The sequence below is a fragment of the Perissodus microlepis genome, chromosome 10, assembly GCF_051167445.1.
Source record: "Perissodus microlepis isolate ML-2025 ecotype Zambia chromosome 10, ASM5116744v1, whole genome shotgun sequence".
Taxonomy (NCBI): domain Eukaryota; kingdom Metazoa; phylum Chordata; class Actinopteri; order Cichliformes; family Cichlidae; genus Perissodus; species Perissodus microlepis.
Window position 1 is genome coordinate 26,685,969 of NC_140470.1, and position 17,175 is coordinate 26,703,143.

General features: G+C 40.8%; 1 protein-coding gene across 4 annotated transcripts in view; it reads right to left on the reverse strand.

Annotated features, from left to right (window-relative positions):
- The window catches only part of LOC146379574 (glutamate receptor 4), a 162,414-nt gene that overhangs the window by 14,135 nt on the left and 131,104 nt on the right, over positions 1-17,175 (reverse strand). For all 4 annotated transcript variants that reach the window (XR_014801441.1, XR_014801440.1, XM_084940863.1 and 1 more), the window contains exon 11: positions 15,480-15,853. Coding sequence is in view for 2 of the 4 variants with exons in the window: in XM_084940863.1 (XP_084796989.1) it covers positions 15,480-15,853 (374 nt within the window). In the remaining 2 variants the exon portion in view is untranslated. The remainder of the gene's footprint in view (positions 1-15,479; positions 15,854-17,175) is intronic.

Consider the following 17,175-nt stretch of genomic DNA (forward strand, 5'->3'; position numbering starts at 1 on the left):
CTTTTCTTGTTTTTTCACTCGGGGCAGACAGATAGCTCGCTGCTCAGGAGCAGCGGAAGGTCGTGAGGAGAATCTTAAACCATAAATGCTGCATTGAGGAGAACAAACAAGATCTCCCCTCGGTGCAAATCAAACAGCAGCAGATACAAAACCCTCAGGCCTCCGTGTCAGATGGAGAGAGAGAGAGATGGGGATATGAGGAAGGGAGGAGGAGACAGGCATCTGCAACAGTCAGTGTGTTCTTGGCTGGTATTTCACTGTGTCTTATTGCGATCTGGCTATATTCCATTGCTCCCAATACACAAAAGCCACAGTATACAAATAGATAGCATCCTTTCCCTCGACTGACTCCACATACTGTAGGCACCTAATGAGAAACCCTCTTCTAATGTTCCCTTATGGCCCGTCTGAAAGAAGCGTGACTATCAGCACTGCTAAGAAACCTTCTGAACAAACACTTTGTGCTTCTACTCGACGAGTTCTGCAGAGCCGTCACCCCGACCAAAGAATCACTGAGGAAACCTCCATTTTCTCAGTCTGAACGGATGAAAGTGCCTGTAGCAGCTAAGGCAGCTTCCAATTGAGAAGTGCTGCAGTGGAGCATGTCTCCTCCACACACACACACACACACACACATACACACAGAGGAGTCTTTGCCCATGAAATAGACTTATTGACGTATTAGCTCTGGATTTGAATACAAATGACTTCCGTCTCTTCGTCTCCTCTCTCCTTGGGAGTATATTTGAGCACGGAGTATTTAACTGTAAAATAACACCTTAAGAGGTGGAGGGTGTGCATGAAGATGCATCGATGAGTCCTATCCTCTCATGTCTATCGTCTCCTTTTATTTTCTTTCCCCAGCCGCTAAAATCCCTTCCTTCCCTGTGTCAGAGCCTCTCCATTTTCCCCGTCCTTGCTTTATTTATATAGAATCAGCAGTGGATTGTGGGAGAGTAATAATGGGAGCAGAGGAGAGTCTCTTTGCCATCCCTTCCGACTGTCTGTGCTGTGTGTTTGCTGGCTGATACCGCTGACTTTGATCTACTGTGACACACTGCTGTGTCTTGATGGGCCTGCAGTAAACAGAGGGAGTGGGGGAGTGGGGTGAGAAAAGCCCTGCGCTGGGAGTCTGGGTAATTTTCAGGTCATGTTAGCGCTTCCGGTGGTTTCTTTTTTGCTCTATTGTCCTTTAAGTGATGCTAGAATCCAGGTGACACATTAAAAATTATATAGAAGTGTTTCAAAATAAGCACTCTCACCTTCCCATCACCTCTAATAAGATGCGTGATGCAGTTTACACACGTGTTCATATTTACTCCATATTTTGATTTGTGGGCTCCACGTAATTCATAGATCAAAATAATTCGGATTAACTGTGTAAAACATCAGTTGTAACTCCTCCTCTTTTATGATAACTGCCTTCTGATTGGTTCACCCTAGTAAACCACAAGTGGGCGGGTATATCCTCTTTCTCTGACATCATGCAGATTCAAGAGTTGAAAATCATGCATTTTTTTTTCATATGGATTTCTCTAACCTCATTTTTCACTGCTTACCACACTATATGGACAGAATTACTGTGCGGCATCTCACAGGTGTATCAAATCAGACACTAGCCATGCCTTAACAAACCTTTCTGAAAGAATGAGTCCTTCTAAAGAGATCAAGAAGTCGAGTGTGGTGCTGTAATAAATTGCTCCCCTTGTGACAGACCACGTAACATCACAGAGCGGGGTCTCGGAGTGCTGAAAAAGTGTCTAAAAGTCACCAACACTGCTCACTCACTAACTCCACCCTTCCAAATCTCCACTGTCATTAACATCAGCATAAATACTGTGCACCGAGAGCTTCATGGCATGAATTTCCACATGTGAATTTCCAAATTTCTATGTGGACACCAGGTGAAAAGTCACTACTAACCCCTTTTTTCTTGCGTGCATTGTTTTTGTTTTAGTTAATACTAATTCATTTATTCGTAGCAGCCTTATTTACATGGCATTTATTGCAGCACATCCTAGTTTCCGATATAAACCAAAATATCATGTTTGTAGTATTTGTCAACAACTAACCTCAGTAATTTACTCCAGCAGCTGAGCAATGTTGATGTTAAACACCACACAAACAATATTAAATAGTGCTGCTGTTTGGGACCATTTCCTGCAGTGGATTAATATTAAATTTGGTGCCCTGAGTGTTTACAGTAACAGGACAGTGTGCGTGAGAAAATGAACTGTAATGTCCGTGTTTATCATCATAATAAAGGAACCTAGTGCGATGGTGTGGCTCATTGATTTGTTTTTAATAGTTATTGGACACCAGCGCCTGCTTTACTCAGTTGGTTGAGTGTCCCAGTCCAATTTATAATGGTTTACAGACCTTTGCACCATCTGCATGTGAATTAGTTTGTGTATACAGGAGCTTCTGTACATACAAGGCAAATAAAAAGCCAGAAAACTGAAACCTTGTCAAATTAACTTCCTCAGGAATTGAGATTAATGAAAAAGGCCAAAAGTGCTATACTGTTTGCAGTTAGTGAAAGAAGAGCGTGTTCATTACAAGGGAAGGTTGCAAAGAAGGAAAAGTGCTTGAAAAACCTTGGAGAGAACTTGACTGTAATGATGTATGAGTTCAGTGGAGGAAACAAGAAAGCTAGATGAGGGAAGTATTAGAAAAAGAAAGCGGAGACAAAAAAGAAATTGGCTCCAGTGTTGAAGCAAAGAGTGTCTGGCAAGCCCTGGATATAAAGAATACTAAAAGAGAACAATCTCAACAATTTTAGATTAAGTTTTAGTTTTTACAATTTATGTAACGAATCTTCATATTGATGAACATGTAAAATCTCAGATCAAGGTACAAATTTACCCCAGAAAGCACCCCTCTTTCATATTCACCCCAAAAATCGAGTACTGTGTGTTTTTCTCAATCCCACTGACTGTAATTTCAAATAATCTAAATCTTACGAAGCATGGAAATGCTTCAAGACATCAAGAATACATCTGATGAAATCCTGTGGTTGTAAAAAGAAGAAGAAGAAGAAGGTGACTTGAGTTTAAATATTTTAGACACTGTAGCTTCAAAGGGCCGTTGGAACAAGCAGCATATAGAATAAACTGTACTGAGTCTGTCACTCTCCGTGGAACAACTTTCATTTTCTCAATCTAAAGCCACAGAATGAGACGTTTGAAGGGGAAAATGAGATCGTGGCGCTTAAGTAAAAAAAATGCAAAGATAATAAAAGCAACTTGAAAGCAAAGCAAATCTCTTATCAGGATTAGATATGGTACGTTCTCTGTTACTATCACTGACCATCTGATGCATTCCCCACTTTGCTCTTTTACTTCCTTTGATGTGGGGAAAAATAAGTTGAAAAACTTCTGTCAGATTTGATGTGTGATTTGAGGATTTCTACAGCATGTGTGGTTAAGAGGAAGAAACAGAAGAGGAGGTGAAGTAAAAGCTGTGGAGGGATGGGGACAGTTGTGACCTTGAGCAAAGCCTAAATAAATGGGGAGGTGCTAGTTTGCTCCCAGGGTGACACCTGGAGGTGAGATCATGGTACTTGACTTATTCGTATCAGACAAATTGTCACTCTTGAGCTCTGTCTCTGCTCCCATGTTCTGTCCTCGGCTAAATCTCTAACATAATTTTGCAAAATAAAATCTCGTCACTAATTAACACCAGGTCATATTACCTGTACTGCGGAGGCTCACAGCCCTATAGCTCATCGTTTGCAGGTGACGAACGTACTGAAGGCTATGCTCCTAACTAATACAGGCCTGAAATGCTCCAAAAATACATCTGGGCCAGCTGTGGCTCAGGGGATAGAGAGGGTCATGTAGTAGCTTCTGGATCGATCCCGAGCTCCTCTAATCTGCATGTCAAAGTGACCTCAGGTAAGATATTCAACACCAAACGATGCCCACCATGCATGCATCACAGTATGCAACAACAGCTGCGGCAGGGTTTCTAACTCTACAAGTAGCTAGAAATGAACCACTACTGCTACTTGAATGCAACATGTAGTTAGATATCTAGGAAGAAGCATGTCAGGTTACGGCTTAAGTTACAGCACAGGGTTCTTAAAGGTTAGTGGTTACACCTGCAGTGTAGTAGAGCTCATACTTTAGCCTCTGGGGGAATATCTCGAGGCTACAAATCAACTTCAGATGAAACCGGTACATCTCTCTTGCAGACACCTTCTTAATATTCAGGTGGAGGACTCTGTTTCTAGACACTAACAATTAATTAACACTGATAGCATAAGCATAACACTTCCAAAACATTTTTCTAATTAAAAGCCTCCCTGAGAGTAGGTATGATGTTTGAATCACTCCAAGCCAACTGCTAGACTTAAATATATAAATTATTTATACTAGTATAAAGTGAAAAACAGAGCGCATCATTACACGCACACACATCCAGAATAAGGCTATAAAATGCTTTACTACTCAGTTTCAGCACTGTTATATTTGAGCGCTTTCTTACTACAAGCCTCATTTACCCACATGTCAGGCGAAAACCTGGAGTTCAGTATCACCCCCAAGGAAACTTCAACATGCAGTTTGGAAGAGCCAGGTATGAAGCCACTAAACAGTAGGCTTAGTAGATGATTAGCAGATGACCCACTCTACCTAACTGAGCCACAGCTAGTCTAAATGTGAAAGATATTTGAAGAAATATGACCAAAACAAGCAGCTGCAGATAATTAGCAGGTAAAACCAGATGTAAAATATCAGAATAGTAAAGGAAAGATTAAAAACAGTTGAACTCTTCACTAAAATATAAAATGAAATATATAAAAATAACAGAAATTTGTAGGAAATGCAAACCTAACAAACTGTTTACATTAACTAAACTATCACGTAGTACAGATAACAAAGGGTCCATGTTTTAATTGTAAATTAATCCTCTGGCATTTCTGATCTGCTCTCATTAAGATGGTGATGTGCTGCCACACGTAACCAAGATATTACAAACCTCCAGCATTATCTCCTGGGGAAATATAATCTGTGGGATTTTAAATACCCGACACTGGATCGCTCTGTGATGTCAGCCTTGAAGAAAGCCTGGTCGTATCGCAGGTGGATGTTTTGTTTTCTGTTTGTCATTTTAAATGCCATATATGAAATCTTACACCTGTCTAGCTGTAAAAAAGAATACATATATTGTGGTTTATATCACCTACTTAGTTGTATAGACTCTATGGATATTAGGAGCTATTAAATAATTTTAATGATGCCTTTACAACCTTCTTAAATCGCTGTCTTTTCTCAAATATTTGCTTTTGTCCTGAGATACTGTGTTTTTTTAAAATCTCATGAGGCTTTTAAAATGTATTGAACTACAACCATCTGAAGAGGATTAAAATTCCACTTTAGCTGAATTTTAGTACCAGAAAGGTCATGAGGAAAAGAAATTGAAGCATTTGGTGAAAAAAATTATCTTAAAAGGGAACCATTAAGCTCCAAATCTGTATCCAAAGTTCAAAACATACTTTAATCGTGCGGGGGTTAGCATAGTTGACTCACACCTAACCTTGTCAGTTTGATCGGTGATTATTAAACTGGCTACAGGTGTGGCTGTCTGTGTCTATGTAAAGTGTGTCTATGTAAACTGGTGACCAATCTAGGTGCACTTCCAGTCTGACACAGGCTGCTTTAGCTCACCTCCCTTTAAAGCCACAGTCTCTTTAATGGAAAACAGTGGGTGGAGACCACAACACGATTACAATTATGTGAAATAATGTGTGAAATGAACTTGCACTCTGGCTGCTTCAAAGAAGGCGACCAGGTCTGCAGCTGGGCGCCGCCTTCAAAAACAACAATAAGATGGAGTCAGATGGGGATTGAATGGGGTCAAGTTGTTTCAATTACATGCAATTTGTTTGTGATAATACAGGTATTAACTGTGATAAGTTGCATCTACATGCACAGAAATTCCCATTAAACAGGAATTGACATTAAGTATTTACATTTAGCTTATCTCAGAAATTCCTCCACAAATAGTAACATTGTTGCTGCAGGACAATGATTTAACCTAAAATGACAAAGTCACACAGCAACCTTTTATATAGAAATGGAAGCATAACACAACCAAGTTGTCAACCAGTTGAGTCATCTATTTTAAAGAGTGTGTCGCAAACAAGTTGAGCTCATTAGCACAGACTGACTCTGATTTATTGCAACCTGTCTGTTTATATATGAGATTGCAGTTATTTGCCAGTCTGTCTGAGAGTGATTGCAGTCTCTAAAAGCTGGATTGCAATTGTTTGGAGACAGGCTGCCTCCCACAAGGCAAACTTTGCAATCACCTTTCAATCAAAACTTTGTTCTGACAGCGAAAAAATAAATAAAAATCAGTGCAATCACCTAGTTACCAATATTATTTCCTAGTGAGGAGGTTGCCGTCCTATTCTTACTTCACTTCCTTCTGATTGGCTGCCCTTCAAAAGTCAGGTAAATGAGGCTTCTGAGGTCACATCCAGAGCTCTGTGTGTGGAATAACCACATTAGGATATCAGCTTCCCCCCCAAAGTATTTCAGTCTGAAGCCTGAACTTTCGGCTCACAGATGCTGTACAGATGCTAATCTAATTATTTAAAACTTGAGCAATATTTAATATAAACTTCCACCATTGTAACAGTATATACATTACAGAATGTGAGAAAGAGCACAATAGCCCCCCTTTAAGGCAACAAATGCACATTTTAATTGTAACTGGACAGGTTTTTACCAAAATATCAAAGCGGGAAACATTAATACCATTTTACCTTGAAGCTAAAGATGACGACTACACAGATGCACATGCAGCATCCAGCATAGCCCAAAATTGGCTAAATTAGTGCAACAAATCAACCTCATAGACGGATAAGCACTGCTGACAGGAGCAATAAGCAATGCAGCAAAACAGCACTGTGTTAGCTAGATAACAAAGCTAATTGGTATTGAACTAATAGAATAATGAAAATCTTGGATATAGACCACTTGAAAGTCAGATTTTTCCCCTTTTTCAAACGCAGCTTCTGCTTCTGGCCTAAATTCACAACTCAAATTAAAAGTTACGCCTCATCTATAGCCATCAGGAAATCTGCCATCAGTATGCACGCAGTCTGAGCTAATCAGGACTAATCAAGCCAATCACAGCATTCTCATTAGCTCGCCGGTGATTCAGCAATGATGACTCAGCAGAAGAGATAGAGATAATCCATCTGAAGCAATGAGACAGAAGTGACTGCAAACACCTGGAACAATTACACCGGAGATGCAGACGGCTGCCTGGATGTTTATATTGACATTTTATGAGTTGCGATGTGACATCCTGCATTCTCAAGAGGAAGCACCAAAATAACTGCAGTTCTATCCAAGTGGGATTTGCAGTCAATTAAAACCACTATCATGTCGCCATTTCGTTTAAGCTCCCTTCTTCTCCTGTTTCCACAGAGACATTACCATTGGAGACCAGGATATATTAATCACTGAATTAATTATTACGGGCTGCCTCGAGGGAGCAGAAGGGGGTATTAACCCTTATTAAGAGAGGAAGAGCGAGAAAGAGGAAGACATTCAGTGCCATTTCAACTTCTGCCTTTCGTGGAGGAGCTGCGCCATGAATCAAACTGTCGACGCTAACAGTAGGTGGATTACATCCAAGAGTCACAGCTAAAAATACCACATGTAAGGTAAAAGCCAAGACCACCACGCTGGATGGACACATACAAGTCATGGGCTTTGGGTGTAGTCGTTAATCTGTTAGCCATTCAAGCATAAAATAAAAGGCACCTAACTCAAGGGGTGAACCAAAGTTGTGACTACACATAACAGACAATTTGACAAGGCACTATCTTTAAGCACTTTGTCTACAGCCTGTGGCAAAAAAACACATATTTTGTTCCCATTTGTTTAGCTGAATCTATACAAAATGTCAAAAGTAAAAGTTTGAATGGCATAAAGCTATGAGCAGAAAATCTGGCATATCTCAGCACTGTGTGCTGTGTGTCCTTTAAAAAAAATTGAGGAAACTGGACAAGTGGAGGAAGGAAAAATTAGATGAACAGTATGTGAAGGTCTTTAAGAAGTAGCTCAAACAGCCACCTCCTCCAGTTCCTCTGGTGGGATACCACTGAATTCCCAACACCTGACCTCGTAGGTGCCCACAAGGTATCATGGTCTGGTGCCCAAACCCCCTGAACAGGCAGCTCTACTCTGAATCCCTCCCAGCCTCTTTTTCGCCTTCTCCTTTTATGTCATCTTTATCTCTTAAGGAAAGTTAAAAAACAAAACCAAAAAAAACCAGGGAGAACTTTGTAAAGAGTTAATGGGGGATGCATGGGGATGCTTCCCTCGCAAGTTATCTACCATAACCTTGAAAGGTTATGGTAAGACGACTTGGAGAAATTATGGCTCCTAAATCGGCACATTACTTTGTGATAACCATTAGTCTGAGTGCTTTTAGCAAGTCTTGCTACTAATTGAGTGGACGTTTTAACTTTAATATAAGGATTTATTAGTAAGTATCCATCAGTTTTTGTCAATTAATTAAGCAAAATTACATGTTGTAAGTTTCCTGTTCTTTCTCAGTGGGTTTTATTAGTTGATGGCTATTTGTGCTGGTAAAATATCCAACTTTAAATGAGAAATAAACATGCTGAGAGCCTAATGCAAAGAATAGTTTTGGTCTGCTTTGCATTAGATGTGAATGTGGTATTTTTTGTAGGGTGTTTTTTTATTAGCCAAGAATATATGTAAATATATGAGTTATTAGAAATAAATAAAGAAATAATATATGAGTTAATAATGTTTCTTCACAAGAAGTCTGTGTCCTAAGTGAAATTCTAGCCTGTGATGTGCCCAATCTGTCTCGGGTGGCTTTTAAGCTAGCAAACGTGACATTTGGCAGTGCCCTCATTGTTTTGATACACTAAACAAAACAAATGACTAGACCACATACTAACTACCCAAGACAACACACCTAACTACCCACTTCAAACACGCTAAATGTCATGATTCTTGTTTTTTGGGAGGTTTTTTTCCTTGCAAGCACCACTGTCATCCCAGGTTGGCTAAGTCATCGCTAACCTTGATCCTGCTGCTGGGGTTCCTTCAGGTCTTTATCTTCGTAACAGATGAGTCTACCATTGGCAGCATCAGCTTTGTTTTTACTGTTTGGTTCCGCACTAAACGGGGTGATAGTATTCAGGAAAAAGCATCTTGTATATTTTTTAAAATCCAAACTCTGGCCTATCAACACAATTGGAAAACTAGTATATAGTTTTTCTTGTTGCTATGTCATCCTAAATTGGTCATGTGATTTGGACATAACGGTGCATCCATTGCCCTCAAATGGTTAAAATCAGTCTATGTAGGTGTCTACAACACAAGGCACAAAATTATATTACACGAACAAGTAGGCGATATCATGATGGCATACATCCATCTTTTATATACAGTCTGTTGTCTAGCTTATTTATTTGCTTAACAAATAGGCGAATATAGTGATTTGGGACATTACTTGAGCTAATTAAGCCTTATGAATGTGAACAATGTCACAGCTGGGTTCACCAGGTTCAAATGACCCATTTATGGCAATTGCATTCATTTGTATGTGTGAAAATCATTTTCCAGTGGGGGGCCCAGTATCTGTCTCCCGTGCTGCTTGTATTGCTTTGGACAGAGCTGTGGGGTTTTCTCTAATGAAAGCCGACACAATGTGACCCCCAGTCAATCAACGCGGATGTGACCAAAATTAACCTTCGCAAAACTTGCGCTGAACCGGCTACCCCGGCTACCCCAAACAGTTTGAAGCAACAAACACTGCAGATTAGGTCTACAGCTTATGGGGTTCTTATGTAATCTGTCTGCAGTGAATGAACGTTTAGACTCTGCATGCAGACTGGATTTCCACCGCTCGGCCAGCTCCTGACTGCACGGCCCTCACTCGAAATTCATCCGACTTTCACCTTTGGCCTTGTCACTTCCTGTATGCCATATAATATCTTCTGTGTGAGGGGATTTGCATGTCAGGAAAGGCTCCCGGGCTTTGGGATTCTGCGCTGATGGACTGGGAGAGGCCCCCGTGGGACTGGCAGTGACGGGTGGAAATGCAACGAGAACACAGAGGGTTGAAATGCAGACTTTTCATTCTGATGTCAACATTGTTATGCAGCTCTAAAGTCCTTATCTGCAGTATGCAGGCGGAGATGTGGCAGACTGGAGTGGCTATGGCGGTGAGTGTGGGGTGGCCTGCACACATGTGAACAAAGCAATCGTACTCTTTAAATGAAGGTGCTTAATCAGAGTCACAGGCCCACTATAGCCTCCTCTATAGGTTGCTTACGTGACTGGGCCGGGCTATAATGTACCTCAGGATCCTCCATCTTGTTCTCCTCTGCTGTGGGGGAGGCTGAAAGATACAGGCTGGTTTGGTTCTCCTTCCATCTCCTAAAATCTTACTAACTCTATTACACTATAAGATCCATAAGGGCTTAAAAGAGATAAAAGAAGTGTTAACTGAAGAACTTAAAATAACTATAGGAGCAGTAGCTTAAAATAACCTACTGCTGGAACTTTAAGCATGACAAAGCCTTTCAAACTGCAAAGAAAGGCTTTACAGAAAATGAGAAACCACTAAGAATTATGGGCCTTGGCAGCATATAAGCTTAAGAATGCCAGGGTGTGCTGACAGAGAGGAAGCCTGATCTTTGATTGGGGAAAAAACAAAGATCTCCAGTTCTCTACCCTTCCAAAGTACACCATGCATACTGGACACCAATCGGCTGGTAGAAAGCCTCAGGGAGGCTGGGTTTCGGGGGTCTCGTAATTTGGACAAAGGGAAGAGAAGACACAGACACGTAATGAAACACGCAGGCTTTTGGACAGCTGCTTCAAAAACAGAAACGCGGTTGCTAATGTAACCGGAGCTCAAATACACAAACACAAGTGCAAAGTCACAACTGTCGGCGCTTGACAGACACCAAGACAGCCTAATTCCCGTACAAGCAGACAACACAGCGTATGCGAGTCAGGCAGTGAAGAACAATAAGGCTGGGGAAGAGAGAGAGACGGAGGAAATCAATACTCGCTGAGACTTTCTCTGTCCCACACAAACACACCACAAACAAAGACACACAAACAAGCAAGAGTGATTTCACTGTGCACACACAGCATGAGGAGCACATACTGCATACAGTGCAATTAACACAGTTCATCCTTAACCCCTCTATATTATTCTTACCAACTATGTCGCCATGCAAACTACCTCCAATATACAGGATATTCTGTGCAGTTACTTACATAATGCAAATACGCTACAGTTATTTAATGGGGTACGACTTATTGTGAGCGGCAGATGAAAACCTCAAAATTATAACTTTTTAGAAACCACAGAAAAAGTTTTCCTTTAAAGAAAATAGTTCATTATTTTGGGAAGCTTGCTTTTCTTTTTTTTTGTCAGCTCGAGAGACGCGTGTCAACCTGACATCTTGTGAGGTAAGTAAGCAGCTTACCTTCTTTTTCTCCTAACAAAAAGACTGGAAACAAATGGAACAATTAACATTGTCTGAGGCATAATGGCCAAATAAATGGATGCCAAGAAAATTTACTTAAGTCAGTCTAATTGTTTTCTAAATCTTGCTAATTAAAATATATACCTTTTTTAGCCAAGCTAGTGGCGCGGCTCTGTGAATGGAAGTGCAGCATTTTTGATGTACAATGAAATCCATCCACATGTGTTGGCCTGGACAGATTATAAATTAAGAGGCCCCTCAGGCGCTCATCCCATAGAGGACCAAAATACCCAGACTGAAAGAAAAAAAAAAAGATGTTGACTTTTTTCATCATTTTGTGCCTCTTTTCTTTGTGTGTTTAATTTGAGTCATATTTCAAATTCTTGTCATTTTTGCTCTTTGTGGCCATTATTTTGCTCTAAATTTTGGTCTCTTTTGTATTTCTTTGTTGCCATTTTTCATTTCCATCTCCACTTCTTTTCATTTCACTTTGTGTGTTTTTCCGGGAAATGGATAGTGTTTCTGGGATGAGATCAGAAGCCCCTGGGCTCGTGCCCAGCAGGCACATTAATCTGTCTATAACTATTGGATAAAATTTTGTGCAGACTTTCATATATCCAAAGTCATAAGAGAGCCAAGGACGTGATCTCCAGTCTTCCACTAGTTTCAGGAACTTTTATTGGTGTTTTCTGAGAAAGTGAATACTGCTCCTGGAGTCTGCTCTCCACTGTTATAGTTTTCCTAAGAAAAGACTTATGTTATCTAAACTTTGTTCATATTAATAAACTCACCTCAACACGATTTTGATTTTGTGTTTTTCTTCGTATACAGTGGGGGAAATAATTATATGATATATTATTGTCGTAGTTCCATTTTAACAGAGAGACACAGACTATAAAACAAAACCCCAACACCCTCATGGGAAGAAAGGTAGTGGAGCAGCCCAGTCACAGGAATTAATATTAATCTTGTTAATGATCTGAAGGCAGTGAGGACCACAGTCGCTAATAAGTTATAAGCAGCAGAAGGCACACAAACAAGCCCCTCTTAAGTTAGAATCTAACTGATTCTGAGACGGGCTGGTGAAAGTACTGCGATCAGATGAAACCAAACTCAGGCTCTTTGGTATCAACTTGAGTTGCCGTGATCGGAGGAAGAGAAATGCTGAGTATGACCCAAAGAACACCATCCCCACAGTCAAGCACAGAGGTGGAGACATTTAGCTTTGGGGCTGTTTTTCTATTAATTTTAAAGGATAACTTCAGTTGTTGTGATTTGGCACTGTATAAATAAAACTGAACTGAATTGGACGGGGCCATGCACTGTAAAATCTTGGACAATAACCTCCTTTTCTCAGCCATAACACTGAAGATGACCTAAAAACCTAAAACCTACCACCAAGGCAATAAATGAGTGTCTAAAGAAGAAGAGGGCTAGCTATTCTCCAGACCTCAATCCTATAGAAAATCTGTGGAGGGAGTTGAAACTTCAAGTTGCCAAGCAGCAGCCAAGGAACCGGAAGGATTTAGAAAGCTTCCGTGAAAGAGGACTAGGCCATAAATCCCTCCTGAAATGTGTGCAAACCTGGTGACCAACTACACGAAATTTCTTACTGACAACAAAAGTTTGTCCATGAAAAGTCTTTTTTCTGGATTTTTGTTTTTTGTTTGAAAATTGTGTCTCCAAATCAGCAGAGGATCAAATAATTATTTGCCCCTTTGTAGCTATAACCTCTGAAGTCTAACAGTTTCTGTGGTAGCGTCTCTGTTAGGCTGTTCATTGAGGCATCTGCAACAAATCCATCCTTCAGAAAATTAGTCATGCTATTGTGTTTGGTCCTCCCTCTGGGTCTTATAGGAAACTGTCTTTTAAAGGCTGCAAAAACAGACGCACCGTTTCCCCAAATACTACCATCCTGTGTGAGGCAGACAACCTACTCTGTCCCTACTCTGTATATTTATCACATTTGTTTGTGTAGTTGCACATGTTAGATGGTTTCAGACATTTTTCTCTTACTTCTGGGCATTTATATGTTTTCAATCAAATGTCTTAACAACTTAAATTTAGTCTAGACATCTATCACTCCCTCAGGATGAACTGTAATAAGTTTTCTGAACTACTTTTGCCCAATATTTTGGTTTATGACCAAAAGCCACTGAAACTAATGATATTCCCCATAAGCTGCACACGCTCACAGAGCTGCTGGCCCGACAGACTCTTGTTCTTGTTTAAACCTTATACAAACAAAGACATAAACACAACTGCTATTGTTTATGCCGCTAGGCACAGTCACTGTGTGCCGTTTCGTTAAGTACTTAGTGGACAAACAAACTGCTTTTCATCAAGACAAAGTTACAAACCCCACAAAGGACGATAATTCATGAGCTTTATGGATGTTGGTAGGTGTTAATTTGAACTCTTAGACTAGAAGTTAACAGTGGTTTACACTCACCAGCAACTTCATTAGGTATATCTGTTTAACTGCTCGTTATCATAAATATATAATTCCTGCGTTCCTTACAAGAAAGGAACGTAGGAAAGAATCTCTGAATGCACAGCGCATTAAAACTGGAAGCAGATGGGCTACAGCAGCAGAAGGTCGCAGCTGCCATCTAAGAAGAAGAAACTGAGGCTAGACTTTGCATTTAGTTTCAGATGCTACCGAACACAACATCATGTTCATTTGGTCAATTACCGTTCTAGTTAGAGTAAAATAGACAATAAAACCAGGTATATTTTATATTTTGGCATAAACAACATGAAAGCACATATCCCTCCTGCCTAGTTCAGGCTGCTGGTGGTGTAATGGTGTGGCCAATATATTCTTGGCACACTTCGGGGCCGTCAGTACCAACTGAGCATTGTTTAAACACCACAGCCTACCTGAGTATTGTTGTTGACCATGCCTACTGCTTTATGACCACAGTGTACCATTCTTCTGATGGCTGTTTCCAGCCAAATAATGTGCCAGTGTCAGTGAATTCATTGTACTCAAACGGCCTCCACAGTCAACAGATCTCAATTCACTAAGGCACCTTTGGGATTCTCATCATGTGTTGTAGAGCTCAAAAATCTGCAGTAACTTTGTGATGCTACCACGTCAACATGGACCAAAATATTTGGGGAATGTTTCCGGCACCTTGCTGAATCTGTGCTACGAAGACTTAAAGCAGCTCTGAAGGCAAACTGGGATCCAGGGTGTGCCTAATAAAATGGGCAGTGAGTGTGTATCAAGAAAAGGAGGCAAAAATAAATTCTTCCCAAAAGGTTGAACTATTTTCTTAAGATCATTTTTATGTTCCTTAGTAACACAAAACAACATTATTTAATCATTTGTGCTGGCAAACTGTCTGGACTTGTTTTTTAAAAGTACTAAATGATGAGGTTTTCATATCCATGACATAAATATTTACATAGTATAGAAGTAAATAAAGATTTTATTTAAAAAAAAAGACAAAATCACGCTCATGCCAACTATCATTTCCAAATCATGTTCCATCCTGTTTAATACACACGCCCACACACAAATGAGCTACATTTGAAAAAGACTGACTGCTGTTCTTCAGCGGCAGCGATGTATTAAACGTGATTAAAAACACGAGGCCCGAACAACATATTAATGTGTTCTTTTCCCCCCCTTCGTCTGTCACAGACTACTGCTCGTCACGGCAGGGTGTCGAGACTCGTTCGGTTTTCATTTGTGTCAATCAAACATGTTTGAATTAATGATGACGGTCCTAACTGGATTGACAGGCGAAGGATTTAAGTACGCTACGCTCACACAGAGTTATCTGTACAGTACGATCATCCACGCTCACACAGACCCAATCCAATCTGACGTGAAGGCACATTGTGATTATAATTGGCCTAGAGGTCGTGCAATGTGCCTGTATCCTGAGTAAAAAAAAATTAACAAAGTACTGTAGAGTTTGGAGCAAACAAAATACTTGTAAAACTTGACGAGATGCTGTCTTACCTGGGGGAGATGTCACAGCCCTGCTGCATGAAGGCGCCCAGGGAGAACCAGAGGGAGTTGAAGATGCCAAACTCATTGGGGGGCTGGTCGCTTGGCGGACCGTCGGTGCCCTCTTCGGGCTCCTCGGTGTGCCATTCGTACGGGCTGAAGCGGCTGACCAGGAAGAGCACCACGCTCACGCCGATATAGGCAAACACGATGCACATCCAGATCTCGTAGGCCAACGGGTCCAGGAAGGAGAACACCCCTGGTTTCGATTTTTGGGGCTTTTTGATCATGATGGAAATGCCCAGCGACATGAAGGGCTTGGAGAAATCAATCACCTCCTCCCGGACCAACGTGATAGTCAAAGGGGCCACAGCGATTTCCGCTTTCTGTAGGAGGCGAGATAAAGCGGAATTTGATTAGCCTCCCTGAACCCAAATGATGACAGATAAGCAAATGCAAATGATGGATCATCTCTCTGAGCCCGGCCATGCAACAATCAAACACCACTTAGTCACAGATGCATCCCAAAGGGCAATAGCTAGCCAACCCTCAGACAACAAAAAACAGTTTCTTCTTCCTACTCAGATGGTGTCATTCTTATTCATGACATTGTTCACGTAATGAATTTCTCCCTTGGCTGAACAAATCTCTGAGCGATCAAGTTGAAGATGGCAGCCGAACACATCTCGGAGTGATCAAGTTAAGACAGAGAGAGAAGGGAAAGAAATTGAAAAGGAAATTCTGAAATCCTCTCTAATGCTCAAAGGCTTAGCTCAAACTCCAGGGGAATGAGTAGGGAGGATAAAATAATATGTCAGAGAAATATGCTTACAGCACAGCAAGGCAAAAAAAAAGGGAAACGGCCACCTCGGAGGTCTGCAGCTGTGGAAAAAGTGCATAGCGACTTGCTGAAAATCCACAAACCAGATTACAGTTAGTGACTTAGCAACACTTGTGACCTTGTCTGCCCAGCAGGGAAGCAAAGGGCTTAATATCAGCAAGAATTTAAAGTTTTATTATGACCATCGCGCACTTAAGGAGGTAGGAAAGGAGAAAAGAGGGAGGGCGGAAAGAAAATGAAAGAGATTTAAGTTCTTTCATCCTCAGCAAAATGCACTATGATGACAGCCTCAGGGCATTTAGTGTGCACTAAAATACAAGGCAGGGTTAAAAGGAGGCAGGGGCTTTTGTGGTAGAACGGATCTTTCCTGTTCAGAGCAGGGGGAGAAATGAATGGCCTCTAACCAATGCCTTAGAGGGAAGAAGTGTTGACACTTGCCATGTCCTCAGAAGTCACATGATAACAGTAGAATAAGCTGCCAGCTTTGCAAACACACATGATAGCTACAAAAAACCCAGTTTGTTTAGAAATCTGTTAGAAAATAGTCTCACTTCCAGCTTAATTTATGACTTCACTAATGAATTCTGTGAACTTAGTTGGTAGCTCAAAGGCTACTGAATACATCACCATGTTCATTTGGTGGATTATGCTTCTAGTTAAGAGTAAAACAAACAATAAAACCAGTTATATTTTAGGGTTTGGCTAATTTTTGATTAAGTTGTAGCTCTTGTAGGCAGATGGGAATGAAAGAAATCATTTCACAGAGTCAACTGATCAGAAGCAGCATCTTGTTGTGTATCTGAGGTAAAATAGTATTTTACCATTTCCATATCAGTACTGGTGTGTGTTTTGAGCTACGAGCGCAGT